Source organism: Lissotriton vulgaris, chromosome 4_1 (assembly GCF_964263255.1).
Source record: "Lissotriton vulgaris chromosome 4_1, aLisVul1.2, whole genome shotgun sequence".
Taxonomy (NCBI): Eukaryota; Metazoa; Chordata; class Amphibia; order Caudata; family Salamandridae; genus Lissotriton; species Lissotriton vulgaris.
Window position 1 is genome coordinate 2047029087 of NC_141691.1, and position 25867 is coordinate 2047054953.

Below are 25867 nucleotides of genomic sequence, written 5' to 3' on the forward strand. Positions count from 1 at the left end.
CTCCTTCTCTAAGGGATCGCCATTTCTTGGTCAGGACAGACAACCTGGTTGTGAGGTTCTATGTTAACCATCAGGGGGGGTGCAGGGTTCGCTCCCTTTGGTTGCTGTCTCAGGAGTTGTTGTCTTGGGCGGAATCGTCGGTCCTGTCTCTTCGGGCTGTCTATCTCCCAGGGTCCGACAATATTGTGGCAGTTCGACTGTGTCGGATCTTTCCTTCGTTGCCTTGTCTCTCCCTGACTCCGGTGGTGTTTCAACGCCTGGTGTCTCGCTTCGGTCTGCCGCTGGTGGATCTGTTCGCGGACGGGGTATCGGCCCTCCTTCCAGAGTTCTGCTCTCTCCTCCCGGTTCCGGGGGTGTGGCGTGTGGATGCTCTGTCATTCACTTGGCCCTCCGGTCTTCTGTACGCATTTCCCCCGTTCCCACTGATTCCTCGGGTCCTCTGCTAGATTCGCTTGGACTGAGCCAGGGTGCTTCTGGTGGTTCCCGGCTGGGCCCGCCGCCCCTGGTACCCTCTCCTGTGCGAGCTGGCGGTTCAGGCCTTCTGGCCGTTTCCGGATCTTCCCTTTCCTTTGAGGGGCCCCCCGCTCCTGGAGTCGGTATTTCACCGGCTCCATCTGCAGGCCTGGCTCTTGAGCGGGTGACGCTGCTTGCTCGGGGTTGTTCTTCTGGAGTAGTGGACTTACTGCAGGGCTCCCGCAGGTCTTCCACCTTATCTTCCTATGCCCGGCACTGGGCTTCTTTCTCGCGTTGGTGCGGTCTGCAGGGTGCTGACCCCGCCTCCATGGACCCCTTGCAGGTCTTGGATTTCCTTGCTGAGGGGTTTTCCTTGGGCTTGGCCCCTTCTTCCCTGTGGGCCCAGTGGGCGGCCTTGCGGGCCTTCCGCAGTCGGGATTTCGACGGGCTGGATTCCCTGGTGGCTCGTTTGCTCCGGAGTTGTTTTCTCCGTCGCCCTCGGACGCTCTGCCTGTCTCCCCCTTGGGATCTCCCTCTCGTTCTACGAGCCCTTCAGGGTCCTCCCTTTGAACACCTGGCCTCGGTGGCTTTGCGGTTTCTCACCTTTAAGGTGGTTTTCCTGGTGGCCGTGGTGTCTGCTGGGCGGATGGGCGAGCTGGGTTCGTTCCTCCGCTCCCCTCCCTTCTTGCGGGTTTGGCCTGACAGGTTGCTTCTCCGTCATGGCCCCCGTTTTCTTCCCAAGGTTCCTTCCCTGGTGAAGCGGGCTCGGGAGGTGTCTTTGCCTTCTTTCCCTCCCGACACGGATCCTTCCTTGTCCTTGCCGGATGTTCGGCGTGCTGTTTTAGTTTATCTTGAGCGCACGTCTTCCCTTTCCCGGTGTGATAGCCTGTTCGTGACTTTCGGTCCCGTTCATTCTGGCCACAAGCCCTCTCTTTCCACCTTGAGTCGCTGGCTTAAACAGTCTGTCATCCTTTCCTATGCTTCGCTGGATTCGGTGGTACCGGCGGAGGTCCAGGGTCGTTCCACTAGGAGGGTATCTGTGTCCTGGGCCTCCTTCAAGGGTGTCTCCACTGAGGAGATTTGTCGGGCGGCGACGTGGTCGTCCCCCCACATGTTCATGGAACACTATCGCATTGTCTTGGGTGGTTCAGTCCCTGGGGACTTTGCTGGGGCCGTTCTGAGTGCGGGAGCTGTGGCTCCTTGATGGCCTTTTCTTTGTGTCTTGATTCGGGTTTGCTGTAATTCCTGTTTTCTTTGCTTTGTACTGAATAAACCTTGTGTTGGTTTCTCTGCTTCACCGTGTGGTGTTGTTCTTATGGTGGTCAATGAAGCCTTTTTGGCTTGGGTATTTGCTCACTTTGTAAGTCATGTGGCGAGGAAGACTAACGAGGAGGTAATGCCCTGGTTACTTACCGGTAATCTTCATTACTCCGAGTATAGTCTTCCTCGCCACATGAGTTCCCTCCCCCCCTCCCTGGCTATCGGCTTCATTGTTTGCTTGGTAGTTCAGGCTGTTGGTTGGGCCGGCCCGCCTCTTATAGAGGTCAGGGGTGACTGGTCGGCCATGTTGGGAGGGGGTGGGAGGCTTTTTTACTTTGGAGGGTTCTGTCGTGGAGCTGAAGCTCACTTTGTAAGTCATGTGGCGAGGAAGACTATACTCGGAGTAATGAAGATTACCGGTAAGTAACCGGGGCATTTTGTAGTACGTGAGTAATATTGCCGTAGTATTCATAAATGTTCTGCTGAATGTAGTGTTTGAGTGGGACCCTAAGTGTCTAGGATTTTTATTTAGTAAACTGCAATAAATAAACTGAAATGAAAGCTGAATGTAAAAAGTCAATGAGTTTAGGCAGTGCCTTCATGGTTTCTCCCTCTGCAGGAAGTGGCTTGGAGAGTACAAGAGCAAGCTGAAGGAGCAGCTGAGTCTTAAGATTGAGGCTTATAAGGAAGGTACAGCGGATATCATGGCACTGATCGTGCATGAAAATAAACACATCCTGGAAAACGCGCTGGTTATTGGCATGACCACAGCAGGTGAGCGAGCAGGAATGAGTTCAGAAAATGTCATTTCAAAGGCCCTGTCATTTACCATAGCCACTTTTCGGTGCATAATTTGAGCCGGTGGTTGAAGGTGGGGGCCACCAGCACTCATTTTTTAGGATCAGCACACATGTTCCTGCATTAGACATTGACTAAGAGCAGGAGAGGAAAAAACACACAAAGTGGAAAGATAGAGTAAGAGAAAGATGGAAAAACCTTCACAAAGGGAGAAAGCATGAACTTGCAAGAGTGAGATATAGAGTGCCTGGTAGTGCAGTAAAGATAAAGAGCCATGAGGTGGATTTAAGGCTATGCAGCTTTGGTATCCGGCGTGCTGACGTTTAATTGCTTCGCCCGTGAATGGGCCTCTGAACAGAGCTTTGGGCACTAACACTCGTTCATCTACAAATTAGGCACTTGTGCTTTAACTGGGTAAACTGTGGTACTGAATGATAGTCATTTGGAGGAGATGCTCACGTTCTGTTTTTGAAATGGGACTGTGTGAGTGTGATAGTGTGTGAACCTTGCCCTGTCCACACCCGTCACACAACTGTGCATTTTATGTTGGTTTCTTGTCCAGGATTTTCCATTTCGCTTGGATCGTTTAATAACACGGAGGAGGGATGAGGGGTGGCAAAGTGGAAAACGTACACTCTGTACGGCTGACAAGGAAAGGAGGACAAAATAGGGCATGTGAAGTACAACATCAGTGTGCTGAAAGCAAACAAAATGTACAAGAGCCATGAAATACTTAGAGACAACAACTGTACCAGCTCCAACCCTCTAAGGTTTGCAGTTGTGCCCAGGGGCGGCTCTCCCGTGATGGGAGAGGACCGCTGGTCCACTTGTCAAAATCAGTCAGCAAAAAATAACATGATAATAACTGACTTACTGACCTGGTGCGAGCGTAGGTCCGATTGAGGCCGGACCATGGCAGGGGGTGATGTGATGGGCACTGTAAAGTGCACATGTCAGTTTGGCCGGCTGTCTTTGGCCAGCCAAACAGACGTGCCACCTAGGGTTCTCCAACCCAACTGTGGAGAAACAGCACGCTATCCCAGGCACTGTCTGAGCAGCAAACCAGACCACTGAGACTATTCTTGGCCGTGCTCTCATGTAGGTATAGCATGAGAAAAGCGTCGGTATTGGGTGAGGAGCGTGTGCCCCAGTGACGGCCTAGACGCGTGCCCGAGAAGAGCATATAGGCAGCCAGCTTTCGACAGGTATGTTTTTAAAATTATTCATTGTTTCTCTAATCCCCCATCGCCCCACTCCCAACTCTCCACTTTAGCAATGCGGCCGCCGACCACTGGGCGTCACACCTCGGAGTTGTGCAATTGTGCAGACAAACTTTATTAGGCTTATGTGCTGAAAATTGTTGTTACTAAGTCCCCCTACCCTCTTACCTTGTGCAGTTATCAATGTTTTAACATCAACATACAATATTGACTCCACAATATCTTCTAGGTACAAGATGTGGAGTTAGAATAGTAAATCTACACTTATTTATATAAATTCACCTTGACAATGTAGTGATAGTTGATTTTGTGTCACCACATTCAACCCTCTGAGGTGAGCAGACACACTGCATCATATTCTTCTGTAAAGAAAGGTGTGTTACTGAGAGAACAACTCACTGCCATTGAACTGAACAGGTATTAGGCAATGGTGTTAACTTGTACAGTGGCAGTCAAACTCCCTGCATCTGCAATGTACATACACACTGCATCTAGATGGTTGTATGGTCGAACCATGCATGCCATTACAACGTGGTCCGAACCACAAATGCTTCTTTACAACGAATTCTTTTATTGCACAAGTTGTTACAACAACTTGCCTTAGGAAAAGCACTGGACTTTGGAATAGTATAATTAATCTATTCCAACTCTAGTCTGCGCAATGTGGGAAAGTGTTGGACTTAAAGTCCAACATCAGTCCAACAACGCTTTCATAAGGCAAGTTGTTGTAACTACTTTCGTGGAAAGGAATGCATTATAAAGACACTCTTGTGGTTTGGACCACATTGTAAAGGCACAGCATGGTTTGAGACACATGGACGCACACAGAGGAACCTTGGACCTGTGACTTTGCCGCCGCCTTGCCTGTGCTCTTGCCCTTCATCTTCGCCACTACTGGGGACCTGGTTGTTCTCTTGAGGGGGTGCCTGCCTGTTTATCGTGCCTAGTGCCATCCGCGGACCGCGCCCTGTCCCCACTACACCATCCAGAGGGCAGCGCGGTCTCGCGCGAGGTGCGCAGCAGTTGCCCCGCCCCCCCGGACCATTAAATTCAACGCGGGCTCCCGCGCTGTGGGACGCACACAGAGGAACCTTGGCCCCGTGACTTTGCCGTGACTTACCTGTGCTCTTGCCCTTCATCTTCGCCACTACTGGGGGCCTGGTTTTTCTCTTGAGGGGGTGCCTGCCTGTTTATCGCGCCTCCTGCCATCCGTGGACCGTGCGCTGCCCCCACTTCACCATCCAGAGGGTAGCGCGGTCTCGCAAGAGGTGCGCAGCAGTTGCCCCGCCCCCCGGGACCTTTAAATTCAACGCGGGCTCCCGCGCTGTGAGACGCACACTGAGGAACCTTGGACCCGTGACTTTGCCGCCGCCTTACCTGTGCTCTTGCCCTTCATCTTCGCCACTACTGGGGGCCTGGTTTTTCTCTTGAGGGGGTGCCTGCCTGTTTATCGCGCCTCCTGCCATCCGCGGACCGCGCGCTGCCCCCACTTCACCATCCAGAGGGCAGCGCGGTCTCGCAAGAGGTGCGCAGCAGTTGCCCCGCCCCCCCGGGACCTTTAAATTCAACGCGGGCTCCCGCGTCGCGGGACGCGCGCGGGCGCTCCCGAGCAAAGCCCGGGCCAAGGGCGGGCCCGTCCGCGCCCGTCAGAGCCCAGAAGAGACGGGCCGGGCTACATCTCTAACCTTTCCTGCAAACCAGCCAAGATTGTAAGACTGTATATTTATATTGTTGGGACTATTGTCAGTGCATTTTGTGTGGTACCTATCCAAGACGACAAAGAGGTTATCCCCTTGCACTCAACCCTATAGTAATGAGTAAGAGGAAGGTTGGGGATAGGGTGGTGGGCACGCTCGATGCATTTTTTAACCGGGCCGAGACGGTCTTGATCCACGAGATCCAGGCTGCTGAGCGTAGGCTTTCATTGGAGCCCACTTCATCGTTGTCCTGGGTTCAGCTCCCTGTTGAACAAGTTATGAACGTTGGGAATCGCACAGGAGATAGCATTGTGCCCGACCCATTGTGCACATCACCCCTGTCAGGTAACGCGGAAGCTTCCCTGCTTTTAGGTAGCACACAGAGCCCAGCTAGTTTAATCACAAGGGGGAGAAAGGCCCTAGAGGGGACAGTGACGGAACCACCCAGCAAAAAAAGGAAAGAGTGTGGCCCCAGTAAGCAAATTGCCTCTGCGGCTGCAATAGGCTCAAATGGGGTCCATGTCTTTGGGAATGTTAATGCCCCTAAGGGTAAACCCCCAATGCGCACTGCCGTCCAACCCAATGAAAATCTGTGTGCAACCCTAAAGGACCAGTTAGTAGCCCTTATTGATCCCATCTTGAAAAGGCTTGACCTATTTGTCGAGAGGCTCAACAGTATTGAAGCAAATTTTACTGGTAGTAAGCAAATTGCAGATGCATCCTTAGCTCAGACTAGTGGGGGCTTGTTACGCAATCAAACTGTTGTGGACATCAATGCCCGACAAAACGTATTATCACGGGCAACAGTAGGAATTATTCAGGCCCCTGCTGTGACGGGCGCTGTCCCAACAGTTAGCACTGCTCCTAACATAGCCAATAGGGTACTCCTTCAGCAGCAGAGGGAACCATTGGGTAACAGGTTAAGGCCAGAAGAGGGGGTAGAGGGTGTTATGAAATGCTACCCAGTTTACACCTCCCCCCGGAAGCCACACCCTACACTGTGATTTTAGCAAATGTACCCCCACTTCCCGATGGCACCCGAGAGCACTGGTCCAATCTTATAAACAAAGCTCTGCATTGTCTTGGGAAAAGAATTGGTAACAGTAATGCACTGTTTGAGGAATTTAAAATGGTGAGGCGCATTCATTGGATTGGTCACTCTCACAAGTACCTGGCGGGGGACTGTGTGGTGCTGAGATTTAGGTCCCCGTCCTTTGTAGAACATATTTTAGAGTTGGCCTCCCACCAGGCCCCAGCTTCTAATGAGGTTAAAATCCTACCATGGGGTTCTTTTATAAACCAGGGAGGGTTATGCACTTTAGGGAGCACTGGGCCCTGCCTAGAGCCTGTAGTCTGGTCGACCACCCCATTATGACTAGTAATCGATTCGATCTCCTATCCACTCTAGAGGACAATGACTGACTGAGGGAAGGCAATGATTTCTCTCGGCTAGCGGTACCAGGGGTTTCGGCACTCACAGGTTGGGAGTACTCGGACCATGTTGCAATGCTGGACTCAGGAGATTACCCTATACAGGTTGCTGCCTCTAACAATGCAGGTTCCCCTAGCGTGCCTCCAGCTCAGCTTCTTAATATTGCCAGTAATGTGGCTTGTCTGGCGGCAAGTCCATGTATGAGCAGTTCCTCCACAAAGGTTTCCTCGTGGAATATAGCGGGGTTAGAGTCACATCTACCAGACTGGGCTATTTTTATTGATCAAACAGATATATGGACTTTTCAAGAAACATGGGCGGTGGAAGGTATGTTCTGCTCCGGTTACTTTAATTTTTTCAAACTTGCAGTTAAGGGCCTTAGGGGAAGACCAGTTGGTGGCTTGACCATCTGGGTACGCCAGTGTGAGGGGGTCTCTGTGGTAGAGGTTCCCATCGACTGCCCCGATATTATGGCTATTAGGGTCAGCTACTCGAAGGGCCTAAACATCCTCATAGTTAATATTTATGCGAGGGGTCTTCCGGGAGGGAGGTGCTCTCCTGTAACCTCACTTCCGGAGGGCCTTCTCAGCACAGTGGAGAATGTTGGCTACTGGGTTGTGGCAAGTGACTTTAATACTTGCTTTGAGCCCCTGGACGAGGACGATGGTAGGCTTACTGAAGTTGAGGATGCTTTGTGGGGTGTCCCGCAGTTGGACCTAAAACCCATAAGGAAATGGACTCAGGCGGCCCTGCAATTGAAGGGGCTGTGCCTAGATAAGGGCATGAGGGCGGTTAATGGTAGATCGAAGTCCGACAGGCTTGGTGAAATATCCTTCAATAATGGTAGAGCAGGGAGTAGAATAGACTATATTCTAGCTAATGTGGAAATGTGGTCGGCCATCGTAGATATGGTGGTAGTGAATAGACCGGAAAGCGACCATAATTCTTTGATTCTGACAATAGCTGACATTAGCTTCATCAGCTCCCCCATAGGTGAAGAAGCCCTCATACAGGAGAAAGCAATCCTTACCAACGACCAGAGAAGGGTTCGGTGGCCAAAGATATATAGATATGATATAGATAAGATATAATGATAGAACAGGGGCCGCCATAAGAGATATGGTTAGACGTACTATGGATAAATTAACCAACTGTGAGTCCCAGGAGGTGCTTAACGATAGAATGTTGGGCATCCATAGTGAATTATTTCTGGGGCTTAAAACGCTTTTTATCAAAAACGTCACTAATACCAACAAAAATAAAGTGCAGAGGCCATGCTCTTGGTATGACAATAGTTGTAGACCGGCCCAACGAGCCCTGGTAATAGCTATCAAAATTAGATTACCTGATGCCATCAAAAGTTGCAGGGCCACATATAAAGCTGCACAGCCCAAAGCCAAGAAAAATTGTGATGCGAACCGTTGGAGGGAGTTTCTTCAGGCATGTGGAGGTCGAAACATGACTCAATTCTGGCACCTACTTAAGTGGGGAAAGTGCCCACAACAAATGACACCTACTACTTATGTTGAGCCACAACAGTGGGTAAGTTATTTTGAAAACCAGTTTAAGACCAGGGATAGGAATGCTGTGGTTATACCGCCCCTCAGTTATGAAGCGCCCCTGATTTTTGTCCCAAGCGAGGTGGAGTCAGTTTTGAAAATGATTCCGTGTGGTAAAGCCCCAGGGCCAGACTGCATCCCCGCAGACCTATTTAATTAATAACAAGCTCTGTGGGTCCCTTATTTAACAACTCTAGCCAATGCCCTTGCTAGTGGAGCACCAGTTCTTGATTCTTGGTTTGGGGCAGAGATATTGCCGATCTACAAGAAAGGCGATCGCTCTGCCCCAGCCAATTATCGGCCGATAAGTCTTATTGACGCAGTACAAAAAATAATAGCACGTTTAGTACTGGGTCGTATTCAGTGCTGGATGTCCGAAACCGACATTTTATCGCCCTTCCAGGCGGGCTTTCGGGCACATATAGGGACCCTGGACCAAGCTTTTAGATTTGTGCTTCTGTACTGGAAGGAAGTATTTCTTGGGGGAGGCATGCTCTTTGCGGCCTTTGTGGACCTAAGATCCACATTTGATCTTGTGCCTAGGGCTAAATTATGGGAAGTTCTCTTGGAGATGGATATGCCAAAGGAGTTGGTGGCGATTTTGGTCAACCTCCATGAATACACCTATGCTCGGGTTCGCTGGGGTAAACCAGGGGAGGTAACTGCAAGATTTGAGGTGTCCAAAGGTGTTAGACAAGGGTGTGTGTTGGCCCCCACACTGTTTTCCTTGTTTATCAACACGATGGCTAAGTATTTTTCTAACCACCCGACAGATGCACCAACTCTAGCTGGCATGAAAGTCCCCCTGCTCATGTTCGCTGATGACACCGTTCTAATTTCAAAGACGAGACCGGGATTACAACTGGCACTGTCTCGTTTTGAGTTGTTCTGCGGCAAACATGAGCTGGAAGTAAACGTGGGCAAGACCAAGTTCATGGTTCTCCATGGCTGTAGATCAGTTAGTGCAAGGGTACACATCTGGAGCAGACATCTGTCTTTACATATTTGGGGGTTACCTTTAGTGATAAACTGAGCTGGAAGCCCCAGATAGACCTGCTCACCTTAAAACACACCCAATTAGGTGGAGCCCTGCTTAAAGAGCATAGGCACTCTCTAACTAAACCGATTGCCCCACTAGTCAAAATTTATAACTCTAAAATCCTACCCGCTGTTTTGTATGGTACAGAACTGTGGGGTTTCAGCAATCTATCCCCATTAAGGGTTGTACAGAACAGATTCCTGGGGTCTGCCGTAGGTCTACCCCAATCCTCCCCACTCATACCCTTATTGTATGATCTAGGCTGTCAGCCTGTTGAGGACGTTGCACGGTATAATTCACTGGCATTTTGGCGACGTCTGTGGACTACACCGGAACTATCCCTATACGCCAAGGCACTATTGGAGGTTAAAGGGTTGGGTGGTTCCCACAGGATCCCTTGATTAGCTGAAATAAAATCAATACTGTCCGATATGGGGATGGGGGAGCTATGGGCCAACCCGGATACAGCAGTCTTTCCTTCCAAAAAGCTTTTTAGGGATGTGTATTGGGACAGTATTAAAACCAAGAGACATGCATACATGACAGGTAGTTCTTTGACTGCAACATTCCTTGTCATCAAGGATGAATCATGCCTGGAAGAATATTGGGACACCATAAGGAAGCTACTAGACCGTAAACTGTACCACCAGCTTAGAGTAGGTACCTTACCACTACGCTGGCTAACCAGCAGATGGAACATTTTAGGAAGTGATAAATGTCCATTTTGTTTGAATCAAGTTGAAACCGCAGATCACTTCTTTTTTGTCTGCCCGGAGTACCAACTACCCAGACGTTTATGGCTAAAACCTGTTTGTCGGTTAATGGGAACCAGATCCGCGCAGGCCGCAAGTAGAATCTTGAAATCTGACACCTCTAACCCAGTGGTTATAGGTGTAGCTAAATTTGTGAGTTGGGCCTGGACACTTCGGATCCGATAGATCAGTTCCTAATTTTGTGATATATATGACATTATAGGTTGTTCCTAGTGGATGCTGGTACCTGTAGGAGAGTGGGGTCTGCAATCCTATGGTCACCCCCGATTTCTGCTTTTAGCTTCACTGGTTTACGACTTTCCCTGGCTGTGGGCCTGCTAATCAGACCCACAGCCTAGCTGTTCTCTCTCTAAATTGACAAGCATGTACCTTAGGTGCATTTACCAATTGGTACTGGGACACCTTATCAGTCCCTGTACAGCATACCTTAGGTATCCAGGGCATAGGTGTACCCAGGGCCTACCAGGGGCTGAAGCATGTATTATGCCACCCCTGGCTGGCCATCTAAATCAGACACAATTGGCTGCACGACAGCTGGGGCAAGGTGGTGTAATCACCCTTTGCTTTAGATATAGTATCCCGATATCTGACCCTAAAAATGGACACATATATTCCTATCAGTCACTCCTATGGCAGGCCTTATCAATCCTGAAGGCAGAGTGCTTGGAATTATGTGAGATGGTGCTCTGGCATGAGCTGAGCCAGTTTGCAGCTTGCGGAACCAAGTCCTAATAGCTGTTCCATGATAACGCTATACCATATACTCTTAAGTGCATTATGTACCTCGCGGTCAAATGCTAACTTTGGTATAGCATTATCAAAACATGTCGAGTAAGGTGTCATACGAATTGGGATACTACCCCCTCGCCAATTCTGGCGACGGGGGTAGCATTCCACCCTTCTAGAAGGACACGACATGTATGTAACTGTAAACCCCGGTTAAAGTTAACACGAGCCTCAGCATCACAAAATGGATGCTGCCACCACAGACACAAGTCTGACCTCCTGCTGCTGGGAGTCCTTCCAGCGAGGGAGGTTCTGACAAAGGGTTTCCTGCCTTGGGAGGTGCTAGCACCACCCCAGACAGGATTTTGTGTATTAGGTAGGCCAGGGCTCAAAGGAATGAGACATGCCTGGGGCACACAAGGTGTCCTGTGCATACACCGGTCCGAACCAGTTCCTAGGGCACTCCAGCCCCAGAGCTGGCGCAAGACTGGACAAAGGAAAGGGGGTGTAACCACCCCCCTTCCTGGTCCCACCCAGAGGAGGGACCTAGTCGTAGTGCAGCCCCCTTTAGCCGAATAAAGGTAGGAGCTGGTCCCATTCCAAATCAGATTATTCTTGACAACTTTCATGAAGAAACTCTTGACCTTCGACCTCCTGAACATCAGAAGAATGAAGAATCTCCCCTATGGTCAGGGAGTGACCATCCTGCTTTGCGGGCACCATCAAGCTCCTGTGCGGTTTGCTGTAAGTCCTTCCATCCCGGAATCCGACGACCCAGCTCGACAAGACCTGGACCTCCAGACGCCTCTGACCTCTACCCACATCCACAGCACAGCTGGGACCTGTGGGTGCGACGAGCAACGTGGAGACAGCCATCTTGAGAAGCCTGCACAGCGCTTCCAGCACGACCGCCGAGGGATCCTCGAGTGAGTGCATCGGGGTCTGAGAAGCCCCACAGGGCCCCAGCTCCTGCACCAAACACCAGCCCCCCAGCATCCACGAGATCTGCGTGGGGCCCTTTTGCCTGGTTGCTGCTTTTTCTGTTGTCTGGTCACTTGCCGGCTGGCTCGTGACCTCTGAGACGACGACCCGAAGAATCCAACACTGCTAGTCTGGTCCCCCAGACTGGCCCTTGCTTCCTTGTAGAGGAGAAGCACCCCGGACCCTCCTGGTCCGCACCAGACGCCATCTTTGTTCCACCGCGTGGCTTGCATTTGCCAAGGCCTGTTGCCCAGATCGACGATCCGACACCGCCAACAGCAGCAGACTACGAGGGACAGCTCGTGCCTCCAGCCTGGTCATGAAGAACAGCTCCTGGTCCGCGCAGCTACAGAGAGAAGCGACCCTTCTTCCACCTGAACGCGGCGACAGCATCTGGTTCCCTCCTGGTTCCAGCACCGTCACTGGCTAGTGACCAAGACTCTGTCCCCTTTCCTTTCAGGACCTCTTCCTCCCAGTTCCATCCTTGGAACCACCGGACTCCTCCATCTGGTTGCCTGCCAGCAACTTCTTGTTTCAGGCATCACCGGGATCAACGCAGCAAACCCGACACTACTTCAGCCCTATGCACCCGCAGCCTGTGGGTTAGGTAACTAAAGCTTTTAGGTGCTGAGGCCTGTGTTCACTCTCCTAGTGTTCAGGTCCACTGTTGTTTTCCCTCCATCCAGCCGGGTTCGTCCGGAATCCGTAACTTTACAAACTGTAACATCCATAGACGTTGGTATGCATCCCGCGTGAGAGTTTCCACTCTGCACGTGAGTCCCGTGGGCCTCCTGCTCCTTACTTACCTAGTCTGTAGCGTAGGCCCAGCGATCCTCCAGCCTCTGGATCTCCTTACAGTATTTTCTTTCCTCGCATTCCATTGTTTTGAGTATATGGTTTGTCGTGCCCCTAAGGCACTCGTGTAAATATTGTGCGAACTCGTATTTCCTTTGTAGTATTGTCATGTGCTTAGCCCTCTGACCTCATAAAGAGTTCAGAGGTGTAGGTTAGTTAATAAATATCCTTTTATTTTCATAACAACCTGTGTGGTGTCCTTTCATATGGTATTCAAGGGATTATATGTGGTAAAACAGCTGGCTTCACATGCCATTCAGAGTTTAGCCTAAAGACTGCTTTTGTCCACGCTACTAGGATAGCTGGTCTATAAGGTTGACTTACAACCAATCACCATAAGGGTTGTTTGGACTGATACAAGGTGATCACTAGAATTAGTGAGCATCATATATCAGGCCAACTTCTCACAGTACCCCTCATGGGTAATGGGTTTTGATTGGAGTTTTTTAACTAGTAAACAACTAGCTGTCTAAGGGCCATATGTATGAAGCAAATTCGCATTCGCAAACGCCGAAATTCGCATGTATAAAGGAAAATCTGGTGCAAAATAAGGAATCGCAAAATTTGCGATTCCTTATTTTGCAATTGCATTTAAGGAATCGCAAATTTTGCATTTCCTTAAATGCAATGTATGAAGCAAAAAAAATGCTAATTGTCCTTAAGGAATCGCAAATTACCACCAACTTCAATTTGGTGGTAATTTGCGAATTCCTTGAAAAATGAAAATTTTTGCATTTTTCTAAGTGCCATGTGACGCACACACATGCCCTTAGGGCATGTATGTGCACCACATGTGCACCCATGATTATTTCAGGGGTGCAACCCCACCACCCTTGAAATTATTCTCAATTTGCGATTTTCAAATTGCGAATCGCAAAATTGAGAATTCCTTCCTATTCATTCCTATGTGTCTTCTGACCCATAGAAATGAATGGGAAAGAATTCCTTAATTGCGATTCGCAATTTGCGAATCGCAATTAAGGAATACTAAGAATTCCTAAAACAATTGCGATTTTGTACATACATACCAGAGTGGCCAGGAGTGCAGACCACGTGATACTTCGGTCGGAGTCGGAGTTGAGCTGAGCTGTGCTGTGCTGGCAAACGCGGCAGGAGCTGCCAACGATTGAATTTCAAGGCGGTCAAGGTGGCGTGGCAGCAAGTAAGCTGCTGGAGCCGCCGAGATTCAGAACGCGGTGGGAGCCGCCATTGCTGCTAGTGCCTGGAGCCCCGGAACGGTTGTTGCCGCTTGCGGAAACCAAACGGCTGGAGCCGCTTAACATATAACATCGTTGCGACCGTTGCCGCCTGCGGCCGTAGCTGCTTGTGGAAACGAACGCGGAGCCGCCCAAAGACCAGTTCCCTCGCGGTTTTTGCAGCTTGAAGTTTAAATACAGCTAAACGCTGCTCTGGAAAAGCCCCAAACTTGGCAGGAGCCTTCACTCACAGAGGAGGACAGACGCTGTTATTACCGCTCTTCCGGAGAACGCGAGCCTGTGCTGAGCTGCGAGGAGTGCGTCTGTGGCATGCGGTACCTAGGCTGCAGCAAGAGCGGCTGGAGCCGTAATGGTTTAGCTAGCCACGGAAACTGACGGAGCAGCGAGGTGAGGCGGACTGAATCAATCAATCAGTGACACTTATAGAGCGCGCTACATACCCGTAGGGTCTCAAGGCGCTGGGGGAGGGGGGGTGCCGCTACTGCTCGAACAGCCAGGTCTTCAGCTTCTTCCTGAAGGAGAGGTGGTCTTGGGTCAGGCGCAGGTCGGCCGGGAGGGAGTTCCAGGTCTTGGCGGCCAGGTAGGAGAAGGACCTTCCTCCTGTAGTCGCTCTTCGGATGCGGGGGACGGCGGCGAGGGCGTGGTTGGCTGATCGGAGGTGGCGTTTGGGAGCGTAGAAGTTGATCCGGCTGTTGAGGTAGCTCGGGCCTTGGTCGTGTAGGGCTTTGTGGGTGAGGAGGCGGAAGGTGATTCTTTTGTTGATGGGGAGCCAGTGAAGGTCTCTCAGATGTCCGGAGATGTGGCTGGTTCGTGGGATGTCGAGGATGAGTCTGGCTGAGGCGTTCTGGATCCGCTGGAGTCTCTTCTGGAGCTTGGCGGTGGTACCGACGTAGAGGGCGTTGCCGTAGTCCAGTTGGCTGGTGACGAGGGCCTGGGTGACGGTCTTCCTGGTCTCGGTGGGGATCCACCAGAAGATCTTCCGTAGCATGCGTAGGATGTTGAAGCACGCCGAGGAGACGTTGTTGACTTGCCTGGTCATGGAGATGGAGGAGTCCAGGATGAAGCCCAGGTTGCGTGCATGGTCTGTCGGTTTGGGTGCGGTGCCCAGGGCGGGAGGCCACCAGGAGTCGTCCCAGGCAGAGGGTGAAGAGCCCAGGATGAGGACCTCCGTCTGAGCCCAGCGTGAGGCTGCGAGGGAGACCAGACGTGGAGGCTTCCCCAGGCTCTGCTTGTTAGCGGGTGCCCACCCTGCGTCTCCGCCGTGTCCTGCTTTTGATTTATATACTTATCAGGTGCCCACCCTGCATTGTGCGCCTAGCGGGAGCCTACTCCGCATATCTGCCATTTTATTATCCCTAGCGGGTGCCCACCCCGCCAGGGACCTTGTGCTTCCAAAACGGGAGCCTACACCGTACTGCGGCCAGAAGGTGCCAGAACCATTGCGGCTGCCGCGCTGCCTGCGGCCACCCAGAAGTGCTTGGGAGAAGACAGTGTGTGGGTGTTAAGGTACAGGGGCTCTAAGGGTGGTACAATAGGTGCTGCAGCCATTAGAAGCCTTCCCTGGTCACAGTGACCTTGGTACCCATGGTAGCTTTTACAAGGGGAATTACCTGTGGCCAGAGATGTGCCAATTGTGGGTACAAAGGTACCGTTCTAGGAAAGAACACAAGCCCTGGGAACCTGATTGGCAGGGACCCAGGGCACTTCAAGTCATGTTGCATCAGATGTCAGGATAAAAGTGTAGGGTAACCATACCAAAAGGGGCACTTTTCTACAGTATGCAGATAGCCCTGTTGCCCCATGGATGAAGATAGAACGACATTTGTTCAGCGTGCGTAAAGGCCTTGTACTCAGTGTTCAAGACATCATGATAATATAGTGCAAAGGTAGATGTGTAAGCAAAGTAGTTTCAAAGAAACGAATCGAACATTATTACACACGCAAATATGTGTAAATGGTCACAGTAACATTTTTGTGCTTAAAGAGGATGGAAAATGTGCAGCATTGCTACATGGGCCTAACCCGGGTACATAACACCCACTCCTCATACTAAGGGTCGACCTAAAAGCTATCCAAAAACAGCAGGTTATATAAACTTTATAAAAACTATTACATCTAAAACCCCACTAAAATCACCCAAGAGCAATCTATTAAAAGAAAAAAAAGAAACTCTTAAAAAGGCCATCTTTGATATTTGATATTTATGAGCATTTGTAAAGCGCAAGCGTTCGCTCCCAGGGGAGCATCATGGCGCTGGGCGAGCTGCAGAGGAATAACTGAAAAAGTGGAGTAAATGGAAGAGAGAACTAAATGGCAGCCAGGACAGGGGAGTCAGGTAATTTGTAGACCCATGTCTTGAGGAGTTTTCTGAAATTGTTCTCATTGTCTATGGCTCTAAGGTTGGCGGGTAGGGTGTTCCAGGCTTTAGCTGCCAGAACATTGAAGGATTTTTCGCCTTTGGTCTTATATTTGAATCTTTTGTAGATTTGTCTACAATTGGCCACTTCTACCTCATCCCTAGGGTTGGCTTTAAGGCTTGCTTTTAAATTCCTTAATGCTCTTGAGCAACTTGTGTCAAACCATCGTGGTTGTGAAATAGGCTTTCTGGGTCCTTTTGCTTCCAGTAATTTGTCGGCCAGTTTGGTCAGCACCCCAAATGTCGCAACTAGCTCAGCGTCTACTATTAGAGGGTCTAAGCAGTCTTCAACCTGCTTTTTGCCTTTTTCAATTAATGTTATATAAAACTCCTGGGAATTAATTTTCGCCCACTTTAGTTGCCTCCCCTGATTCGTTGGCCTCAGACTTATGTCTGCTTGTTTGTTCATATATAAGCGGCCATTGTATATTAGTTCTAAAATTAGGGGATTATGGTCACTGAAAGTGCTCCATTCCGTTCTGGCCTCTATGATTCGATTTTTAGCAAAAGTGGATATCAACATAAAGTCTATGATGGAGGAACAACCTCTTCCTTTAAATATTGGGATAAACGTTCCCCTTTACCCCCGGGTCTATCAGGTCAATTGTATGTGCTAGTGTATGAGTTTCAATTAATGCGGTTAGTATTGTGCCCTCAGTGCTGTGTTCAAAATGTGGCCCATTCTTGGCCGGGCAAGCGGCCCAATCTACAGTTACAGGGAGCAGAGTAGGGCAAAGGTGGCAGTTTAGGTCTCCCATCAGTAACACAATTGGTTCCCCCCCCCCTTTCTTTGTTCGGCCTCTTGAGTGAGTCTTCCATCTAGTTCCCACAAAACAGCATTATTCCCATTTGTTGGTCCTGAGTTATAAATATTAAACAACTGTAGCCTCAGCCCTCTTCCTTGGAATGTTACTGCTTGAAGGGTGTGTGACGTCCAAGATGGTAGCGACCATCTTCCTTCTAGGTTAAGATCAGCATACAATTCTAGCCCACCCTTCGCCCTACCCGCTCTACTTTCTTGTGCTGGGACGAAAAAACACTTGTAGCCCTCTATTTGGTAGGGAGAGGATTCAACTGCCCAGGTCTCCTGGAATGCTAATATATGAAAACCACGTAAATGATTTCTCCAGTCTACATTTTCAAATTTTCCGGCTAAGCCTGCTATGTTCCAGGACATTATATTCAGCCCTCCCCCTGGCACCTTCACAACATTAATGCTCTGAGCATTTAACCTACATTCGTCCTTCCTCATTAGCATAGCCCCCTGTTCTCCCCTGTCCTGACTTGATGGGAGTCCTACCAGCCCCTTCCCCTGTTGGCTGTTTTAAGATCCTTGTTCGCTACCACCCATGAGCACCCTTCTATCCATACCCTCCTGATAGTTCTCTAATAGGGGTAGTCAGTCGTTCTCATCCAGGGATTGTAAGGGATTAAATCTATTTGTCCATTGCAAACCACCCTGGTTTAATATAGGCAGGCCAGAGTATTCATTTTTCCATGCCCAATATCCATCTGTTACTTTGCCCTTTCTACCCTGTGTGAAATGTAGGGGGTATGTAACAAATTTTCTCGGATAGAAATACCCTAGTGGCATGGTTCTTATAGTACTGGTAGCATTCCTATTATAATTATCCAGTATATACTCCACTAGGTTCGGGTTCCTGAAGTTTGCGATAATGCAATTCCCTTCTATATCCTTCCTTTTACTGCCAACCCAATTTGCCCTCCTGACATGCAGAATTTCCCCCGGTTCCTCCCCTTGCAGTGGCCTATGGATATTCAACCAGTTAATGATTTTATTTTTGAGTTCCAGATGCGACTCTCTCTGCCCCTTTCTAAGTTCAGGAACCCCGGCAAAGATGACAACAAAAGGGCTCGCTTCCGGGGGTGAATTTACGCATGGTAAAGGACCCTGAAATCTGTCATTTCGCTCCCTACCTGACTGATAGGTATCTGTCTGCTTGGAGATTGCAGGGTTCCCTATTTGTTTTTGTGTTACGTTTGTCTGCCCCTGAGCTTTATCTCTACCATTATTCCCATCTAATTGCATACTTCTGTCCCCCTTCTCAGCCGAAGCTTTGGGCACTGCGTGAACTTGTACAATGGTACACTGTTCATTGCTTACACAATTATTGTTAGCTGGGGGTTGCTGGACTAAGGGAGCTACTAGTAAGGAAGCATTGCCATTTAAGTTAGCGTTTGTGGTCTCCTTTATCTTACCCTGTCTGCAGTTCGTTAGCAATTTTATCTAATTTGCTAACTAATGGTTTTATTTGACTGACTATAAAAGCCTCCAGATGTTTTTGGAGGTCTGAAATTACAGGATCCAGCCACCCTGGGGGGATTGAAGGACATGGGGCTTCAATTATCACTACTTCACCCTCTGTTTTTTTAACCTTGTCGCCCCTAGTGGGCTGATTCACTTTTCTGGAATGTGTGTTCTTATTACCCCGTTTTTTACTTCTATTTCTGGGTATTCTCATTTCAGCCCCGTCTGTCTCTACCCCAACATCTATTAGTGGTTGGGCACAAGGGACAACTTCAAGTGAGTTGTCCGAACTGCCATTGTGTGATGACTCGCATAAGTTTAAACCCCCAGTCTGTGTGGGTGTGAGGGGGATAGTTGTTGGTGTCATTGTAAGCGCCTCTCAGTGCGCTCTATCTCCCCAGCGACAGCCCCAATGACCTTCTTCAGCATTAGGTCAATAGCTGTTGGTGTTGCTTTATGACCTACTATATTGTTGGGTTCAGTCCCTGTTTTGGTGGATGTAAGGGGGGTTACCGATTTGCCCTTATTAGAGCGAGTTTTCTGTTTAGTAGCCATGGTGGTTGGGCAGTAATCTACACTATTTCCTGCCTCCCACTTAGCTGAATACAGAGCTAGTAAGATAATACTTAAAGGAGCAACAGCTATCAACAAAATTAATCAGTTTTTGCCCTTCCCACAAACCGTCTATCATTCGCTTCATCAGATGTTATGCAATATCCCAAGTTTTGTTGTAAGTGAATTAGTCTCTATACGGATCAAAGTCACACAGAGGTACCTGAAAGAAGGTCCAAGGGGGGTGACCCAGCCCGGCCTCCTCTGGCCCCTGATGGCCACAGATGGTCCCGCCCTTGTCCCGGGCTTCACCCGGCACCGCCTGCGCTCGTCCCGCGAGGCGGGAGGCAGCCTGATTTTTAAAGCGCCACCTGGCGCAAAGGAGGCGTGTCCCACGATGTTTCTGCTGGGGCCTCTGGGTCAGATAGTCTCCCCGCACAGCGGCCGCACCTTAGATGTTTGTAGGCAGCGGCGGCGGGGGAGACAGCAGGCAGCACAAGGAACACCAGGCAATGGGCAGAGCGGCAGCAAGCACCCCAGGAGCACAGCAAGCGGCGATGTGGGTCCCTCCTCAAAAAGTCGCAAGATGGATCTCCCGCTCCCCCGAAGGTCAGCCTGATTTTTAAAGCGCCACCTGGCGCAAAGGGGGCGTGTCCCACAATGTTTCTTCTGGGGCTTCTGGGTCAGGTAGTCTCACCGCACAGCGGCCGCGCCTTAGATGTTTGTAGGCAGCGGCGGCGGGGGAGACAGCAGGCAGCACATGGAGCACCAGGCAATGGGCAGAGCGGCAGCAAGCACCCCAGGAGCACAGCAAGCGGCGATGTGGGTCCCTCCTCAAAAAGTCGCAAGATGGATCTCCTCCAGAGTCAAAACCTGACCAAGCTACATCCCCTGCCATAGAGGAGTCATCCCAGTGAGGCGGAGATTCCAACTAGTGAGCCGAAGAGTTGCCAACAGGAGAGAGACACCTGTGTACAAGAGGATAATGTGGCAGGCAGATGCGCTCTGTACAAAAGATCCAGAAGACCATCTATACCCAGCAAATGAATTTCCAGACTCTACAGTGAATCCTCTCACTCCCCACCTCTGTGAACCAGCCATTAACCTGCACCAAGTGAGCTGCAAGGACACACCCAGGCCACCGTCAAAGGGTATTTGCACAGTGAGTAAAAGGCCATCTTGTGCCTACCACCTGCCCACCTACCACCAAGGCCCAAGGCCTTGCAGGCCTTGTTCTGATACTGTAAAGGGATTAAATGCACTTTGTTGAGTATGTGAAGTGTTTTGTTTTCACACCTCCAGCCAGGGGTGAAACCTGAAATCTTACCCTGCGAGGAGCTTAATAACCCTGGGTAGAAGGGACAATTTCATCCCCTTGAAGCTTAACACCTACAAATGTTGCAAGTATCAGTAGAACTGGTGCCTAGAGGCTGGTAGTAGGCCCAAGACCTTGCAGACCTAGGTCTGATACTGTAAAGGGGGTGAATACACTTTTGGAATAAGTGAAGTGTTTTGCGTTCACTCCTCCATCCAGGGGTGAAACCTGAAATCTTACCCTGCTCGGAGATCCATAGCCCTGGGCAGAAGGAGTGACTTTGTCCCCTTGAAGCTGTAGTCTTCAGAATGTTGCAACTAGTACTAAAACAGGTGCGTGGAGGCTGACAATGGGCCCAAGGCCTTGCAGGCCTTGTCCTGATACTGTAAAGGGGTTAAATACACTTTGTTGAGTACGTGAAGTGTTTTGTTTTCACACCTCCAGCCAGGGGTGAAACCTGAAATCTTACCTTGCTTGGAGCTCCATAACCCTGGGTAGAAGGTTCAACTTCATCCCATTAAAGCTTAACACCTCCAAATGTCACAAGTATCAGTAAAACTGGTGCCTGGACGCTGTAAGTAGGCCCAAAGCCTTTTAGGCCTTGTTCTGATACTGTAAAGGGGTGAAATACACTTTGCTGAGTATGTGAAGTGTTTTGTTTTCACACCTCCAGCCAGGGGTGAAACCTGAAATTCTACTCTGCGCGGAGCTCCATAACCCTGGGTAGAAGGTGCAAGTTCATCCCCTTGAAGCTTAACACTTGGTTATCACGGAGTAAAACCATTTGCGGGGGATGAGGTAGGGATAGTTGCCCAGAGTATATAAATAGGGCTGTAGGTATACCATTTTAGACAGGGCGGTGCACCCCATGGTGTTTAGTGGCAATTAGGCCCAGCGGCCAAGGTTGATCTCTAGCCTCAGGTCCAGCCCCTGGAAATTAAAGGCCCAGGTCCGGCCTGGGAGAAGGGACATGTGAATCCATAGTATTTGAACGGTTAGGCAGGATAGGAATTTTGGGACACTAAACCCACCCCAAGGCGTTAACCTTCACCTCCAGTAGGCAAGACTTGCCTTCATTAACCGGTAGCCCAGACTCCTCACTGTATAGCCGAAGAAGTATAAGACACCAGGGCCCAGAGTGCTGGAGATCCTTCAACAACAGAAGGCTATCATCCACTTATAGCACTATGTGGTCCTCGAATCCACTTCCCTACCGCCAGCCCCAAACCTGGGCAACGGCGTGTATAAGATGCACCAGGGGTTCTATCACCGAGGCAAATAACAGTGGGAACAGCAGACAACGCTGAGGAATACAGAGCTTAATAGGTACCACCAGTGACTGAACTCCTGTTACACGGACCCGGGAAGTTTGGGTATGATAAAGAAGGCGGATCATTCGGTGTAACCCCTCCTCAAAAAGGCCCGCTGGAGGACTCTGTCCATAAAGTCCCAAGAGACTGCATAGAAGGCTTTGGTGAAATCAATTAACAAGAAGGCCAGGGTCCCATCAAGGTCATGTGCACAGCACCGCATAGACTCTCCTAATACAATGGCGTGTGATGCGGCCCGGCATAAACAACCCACACTGATCCGGATTATTCCGATGTGGTAACGCCCCGCCTAGCCACATCGCAACACCTTCGCATAGATCTTAATGTCCACATTAATCAGCACAATCAGGAGGTAGGTTGAGCATTGGTCACTAGGGAGGCCCTCTGTGGATAGGGCCACAATTGTGGCACAATCTAGATTGGACGGAAAGGACTCTTGCTGCAAAGCAGCAGTATAGAAGTTCAGGAGGTGTGGACCTGTAATATCCTGGAAGCGCTTCTAACATTCAATGGGATACCCATTCGGGTTAGCCATCTTTCCGGCTTGCAATCCCGACATTGCAGAGTTTATATACGCGAGCGTGAGGGCCTGGTCCAACTCCCAAACTAAGGCACTGGGGACAGATTGCAGTGGTATGCTATCAAGGACGGGATTAGCGACTTCTGCCCGCGGCAGGTAATGTCACAAGTATAACTCCTGATAGAAATCAGCAAAAGTCTGAGCAATAGCAGGAAGAGGGAAGATCTTCTCGAAGACATCCGGATGAGTCCTGAATCGCCACAACCACTTGGACGGAGACGCCACGTGTCACCAGCCAGCACGAAAACTTTCCCGATTTATCAAGCGCTGCATACACCCTCAGAGTAGAGGCCATCCAACATTGCTTGGCTTCGTCCAGGGAAACCTGCTGTAGTTTAATGTGAGCTATGGCTAGGAGACGACGGGAACATTCAATGTTGTGATAACAGAGGGAAGCCTCCAGATGCAGTATCTGGGCTTCTAGGTCATTCAGGCGCTCTACCCGGAGTGCTTTGGCCCGACACACATAACCTTTAAGACGGCCTCTTAGAGTAGATTTACTAGCTGCCCAGGGCATCGCAACAGAGGGAACTGAACCCACGTTAATCCTGAAGAACCTCCTCAGCAAAAGAAGCACATTCAGGACTTTGTAAGTATCATGCACTGAACCTCCAAGCCGGTAAAGAATGTGGGCTTGGTTCCCCAGGACAATAAAAGGGGGCATGTGCAGCAATACCGAGTGAAGGCGTGACTTGACACCAAAGAAGATGGCGGCTCACTAGTAGAGCTCAGCTGCGGCTTGGAGGGAGCGACAGCTATTCCAACAGACCTACGCCGTATTACTGCTCCCACATGAACTCCTTCATCTCGTGAAAGATCCTGGATGCCTCTTTCGTAACTTTTCATTGCGGGTGAGCATCTTTGCCTTCAACTGGGGCGGGAGCGTTTCTCTCATAAGACTCGCACCCGCCATTTTGTTTACTTTTCTTCAGAAATGGCCCACATTTAATTCTCAACAAAAATGGGACCATTTATGGAAGGATTATAACACTTTGAACATTTCTTAATGCCCAAATCCTCTCTTTTGTTAATGGGCAGCGTTTAATATGTTGAAGACAATGGAGTTTGGCTTGGTTTACTTTTTATAACTGATTTGGCCTTACATTGCCTTGTATTCTCACAGTTGCGGTGATTGGATGATTGTAACAGGAACCTTTAAGACTGTAAATCTCTGGTTTCATGTTAATGAAAAACGTAACTAATACTAACCATTTCGATAGAATAATTTGTCCCAGAAAATGAGGTTTTTTCTCACATGATATTTGGCACTTGTAACTATGTTTAAATATGGTCTAATTTCAAGCAAGAAAGGACTATAACTAAGCTGAGCTTCATAATAACTTCAGATTATTGCCTAGTTTATTGAACAGGTGTTCTTGCTGTTATTTCAACGACGGTTCTCTTGGGCTGCTACGACACGTGCTGTTATCCTGCAACTCCATTTTTTACATCATATTTTTCCACGCTGCCTTGCTATTCTCAGTACTTCCAACTCTCATTCAACATTTTATGGGGAGAACAAAATCTTCTCATCTTGTCACTGGTTCTTCAATACCATTCTGATCTTTGGCAGACCATAATCCTTATTCTGTTCTTTCAAAGAGTGTGGAGAACTCTGAAAGTAGTTGATCACTTTCCAATAAGGAAGCTTTGGTAGACTCATTTAATATTCCGCTACCCACCAACAAGCTTACTCCTAAATTGACCACTTCAACTATATTATCCTTTAGAAAACTCATCAAAAAAGATCCTCCTTAACCTACTGCGTCTCCTCCACCAAACACTCTGGAAGTGTTTATTGAAAAAATATAAGCTCTTCAACCATACATGGAAGAAACAAATATAAGACTTCAAGCTTTGGAAGACAAGTGGTCTACTATGGAGACTAAGGTATGTAGATTGAACAGCAAGTAGACTCTGTTCAGGTTGTGGTGAACCAGGTTCCTTCAATGAAATCCGAAATTGCGCTACTCAAAAAACACATGGAAAATGTAGAAAACCCCAACAGGCGAAATAATTTGCATATTTATGGTCTGGTAGAAGGTTTGGAAGGCTCAGACGGCATTTCATTCTTCAAATCCTTCCTTCCACAAGTTCTTGGTTTACCTAACTCTCCTGTTTTCAAATATTCAAAGAGCAAATCGTTTAGTTCATATTCCAACCATGAAAGCCTCTTCATCCAACCCTCGAGGAGTTATTATATACTTTTTGTAATATTCAGATTTATTGAAGATCTTGCAAGCAGCTTAACTCAAAGGCTGTATTTCATGGCAAGGCTCTAATCTCTTCTTCGCACAAGACTACGCCAAAGAAACATCAGATCGGAGAAAGAATTTCCTGGAAAGGACACCAGCACTTCGCTCTATCAACGCCAGATTTGGTTTCTTTCACCCCTGTTTGTTCAAAGTAACTTACAAGAATAGAACAACATATTATGAAGACCCAGCTTTATTACAACGATTCCTGGAGCAATGCAGAGAAGAAGATATGGATGTTTCCAGACACCCAACTGTTTAATCTTGCACTGTCATTGGTCTAATATGCTTTGTTTTTAAGAATTATGTTGCTCTTGTTCCGTTTAGTTAAGTCTCTCGAATTTCCCTATTTTATACTTACCTTGTTATGTTTTTCTCTTTTATTAGGTGCAGTATTTCCTTCATGCATATCTTTTTGTTATTTCTGGTCTGCTTGGAATCTATCGGGAATTACTTAGCCAACCAAATTAAAGAGTCTGACAACTCACCCAAGGAAGTCTTTAGGATTGTGCAAGATTTTATGAAACCTCAAGCTACAAGGAGCACTATTGCTCCATCAGCTGATCTATGTAGAGATCCGTAGAATTTTTTCCAGGAGAACGTTCAATCTATATACTCTTCCTTCTCTATGTCAGAGGCTTACACTACCACATCTTTGGTTCCTGATTCTTCCTGGTCTGAATTTCAGCCTTTCTGTCCGAAATTGTCCCTCTCAGACCTTGTGAGAACTAAATCAGGTTCTCCTCTTGATCCTCGTCCAGCTAGATGTTTCAATCTGCTGGCTCCTTTTTTCAATCCCCACTTAAATGTTATCTGGAATGCATCTCTGACATCAGGTAGCTATCCCTCGGTATGGAAAAAAGCATTTGTTTTGCCTTATACTTAAAAAGGAAGACACAGATCCTGGCATACTTAATAACTTTAGGCCCATCTTGCTCCTGCCCGCTCCTGCAAAAATTCTGGAGAAGGAAGTTCAGAGAGAGCTTTCTGACTTCCTGGAGTCCAATAACCTTCTTCATGACTCCCAGTCGAGCTTTAGGACGGGTTACAGTACTGAGACTGCTCTGCTGGACTGGAAGTGGCGGAAACCATCCGAGAATCCCTTGACCATGGTAGCTGTGCCATGCTTGTGCTGTTGG

At 48.9% G+C, this 25867-nt stretch overlaps 1 protein-coding gene across 1 annotated transcript in view; it reads left to right on the top strand.

The window, feature by feature from the left end:
• The window catches only part of LOC147724935 (uncharacterized), a 1961814-nt gene that overhangs the window by 1462568 nt on the left and 473379 nt on the right, over positions 1-25867 (top strand). The window contains exon 21 of the mRNA XM_086918138.1: positions 2333-2487. Coding sequence (XP_086774264.1) covers positions 2333-2487 — 155 coding nt within the window. The remainder of the gene's footprint in view (positions 1-2332; positions 2488-25867) is intronic.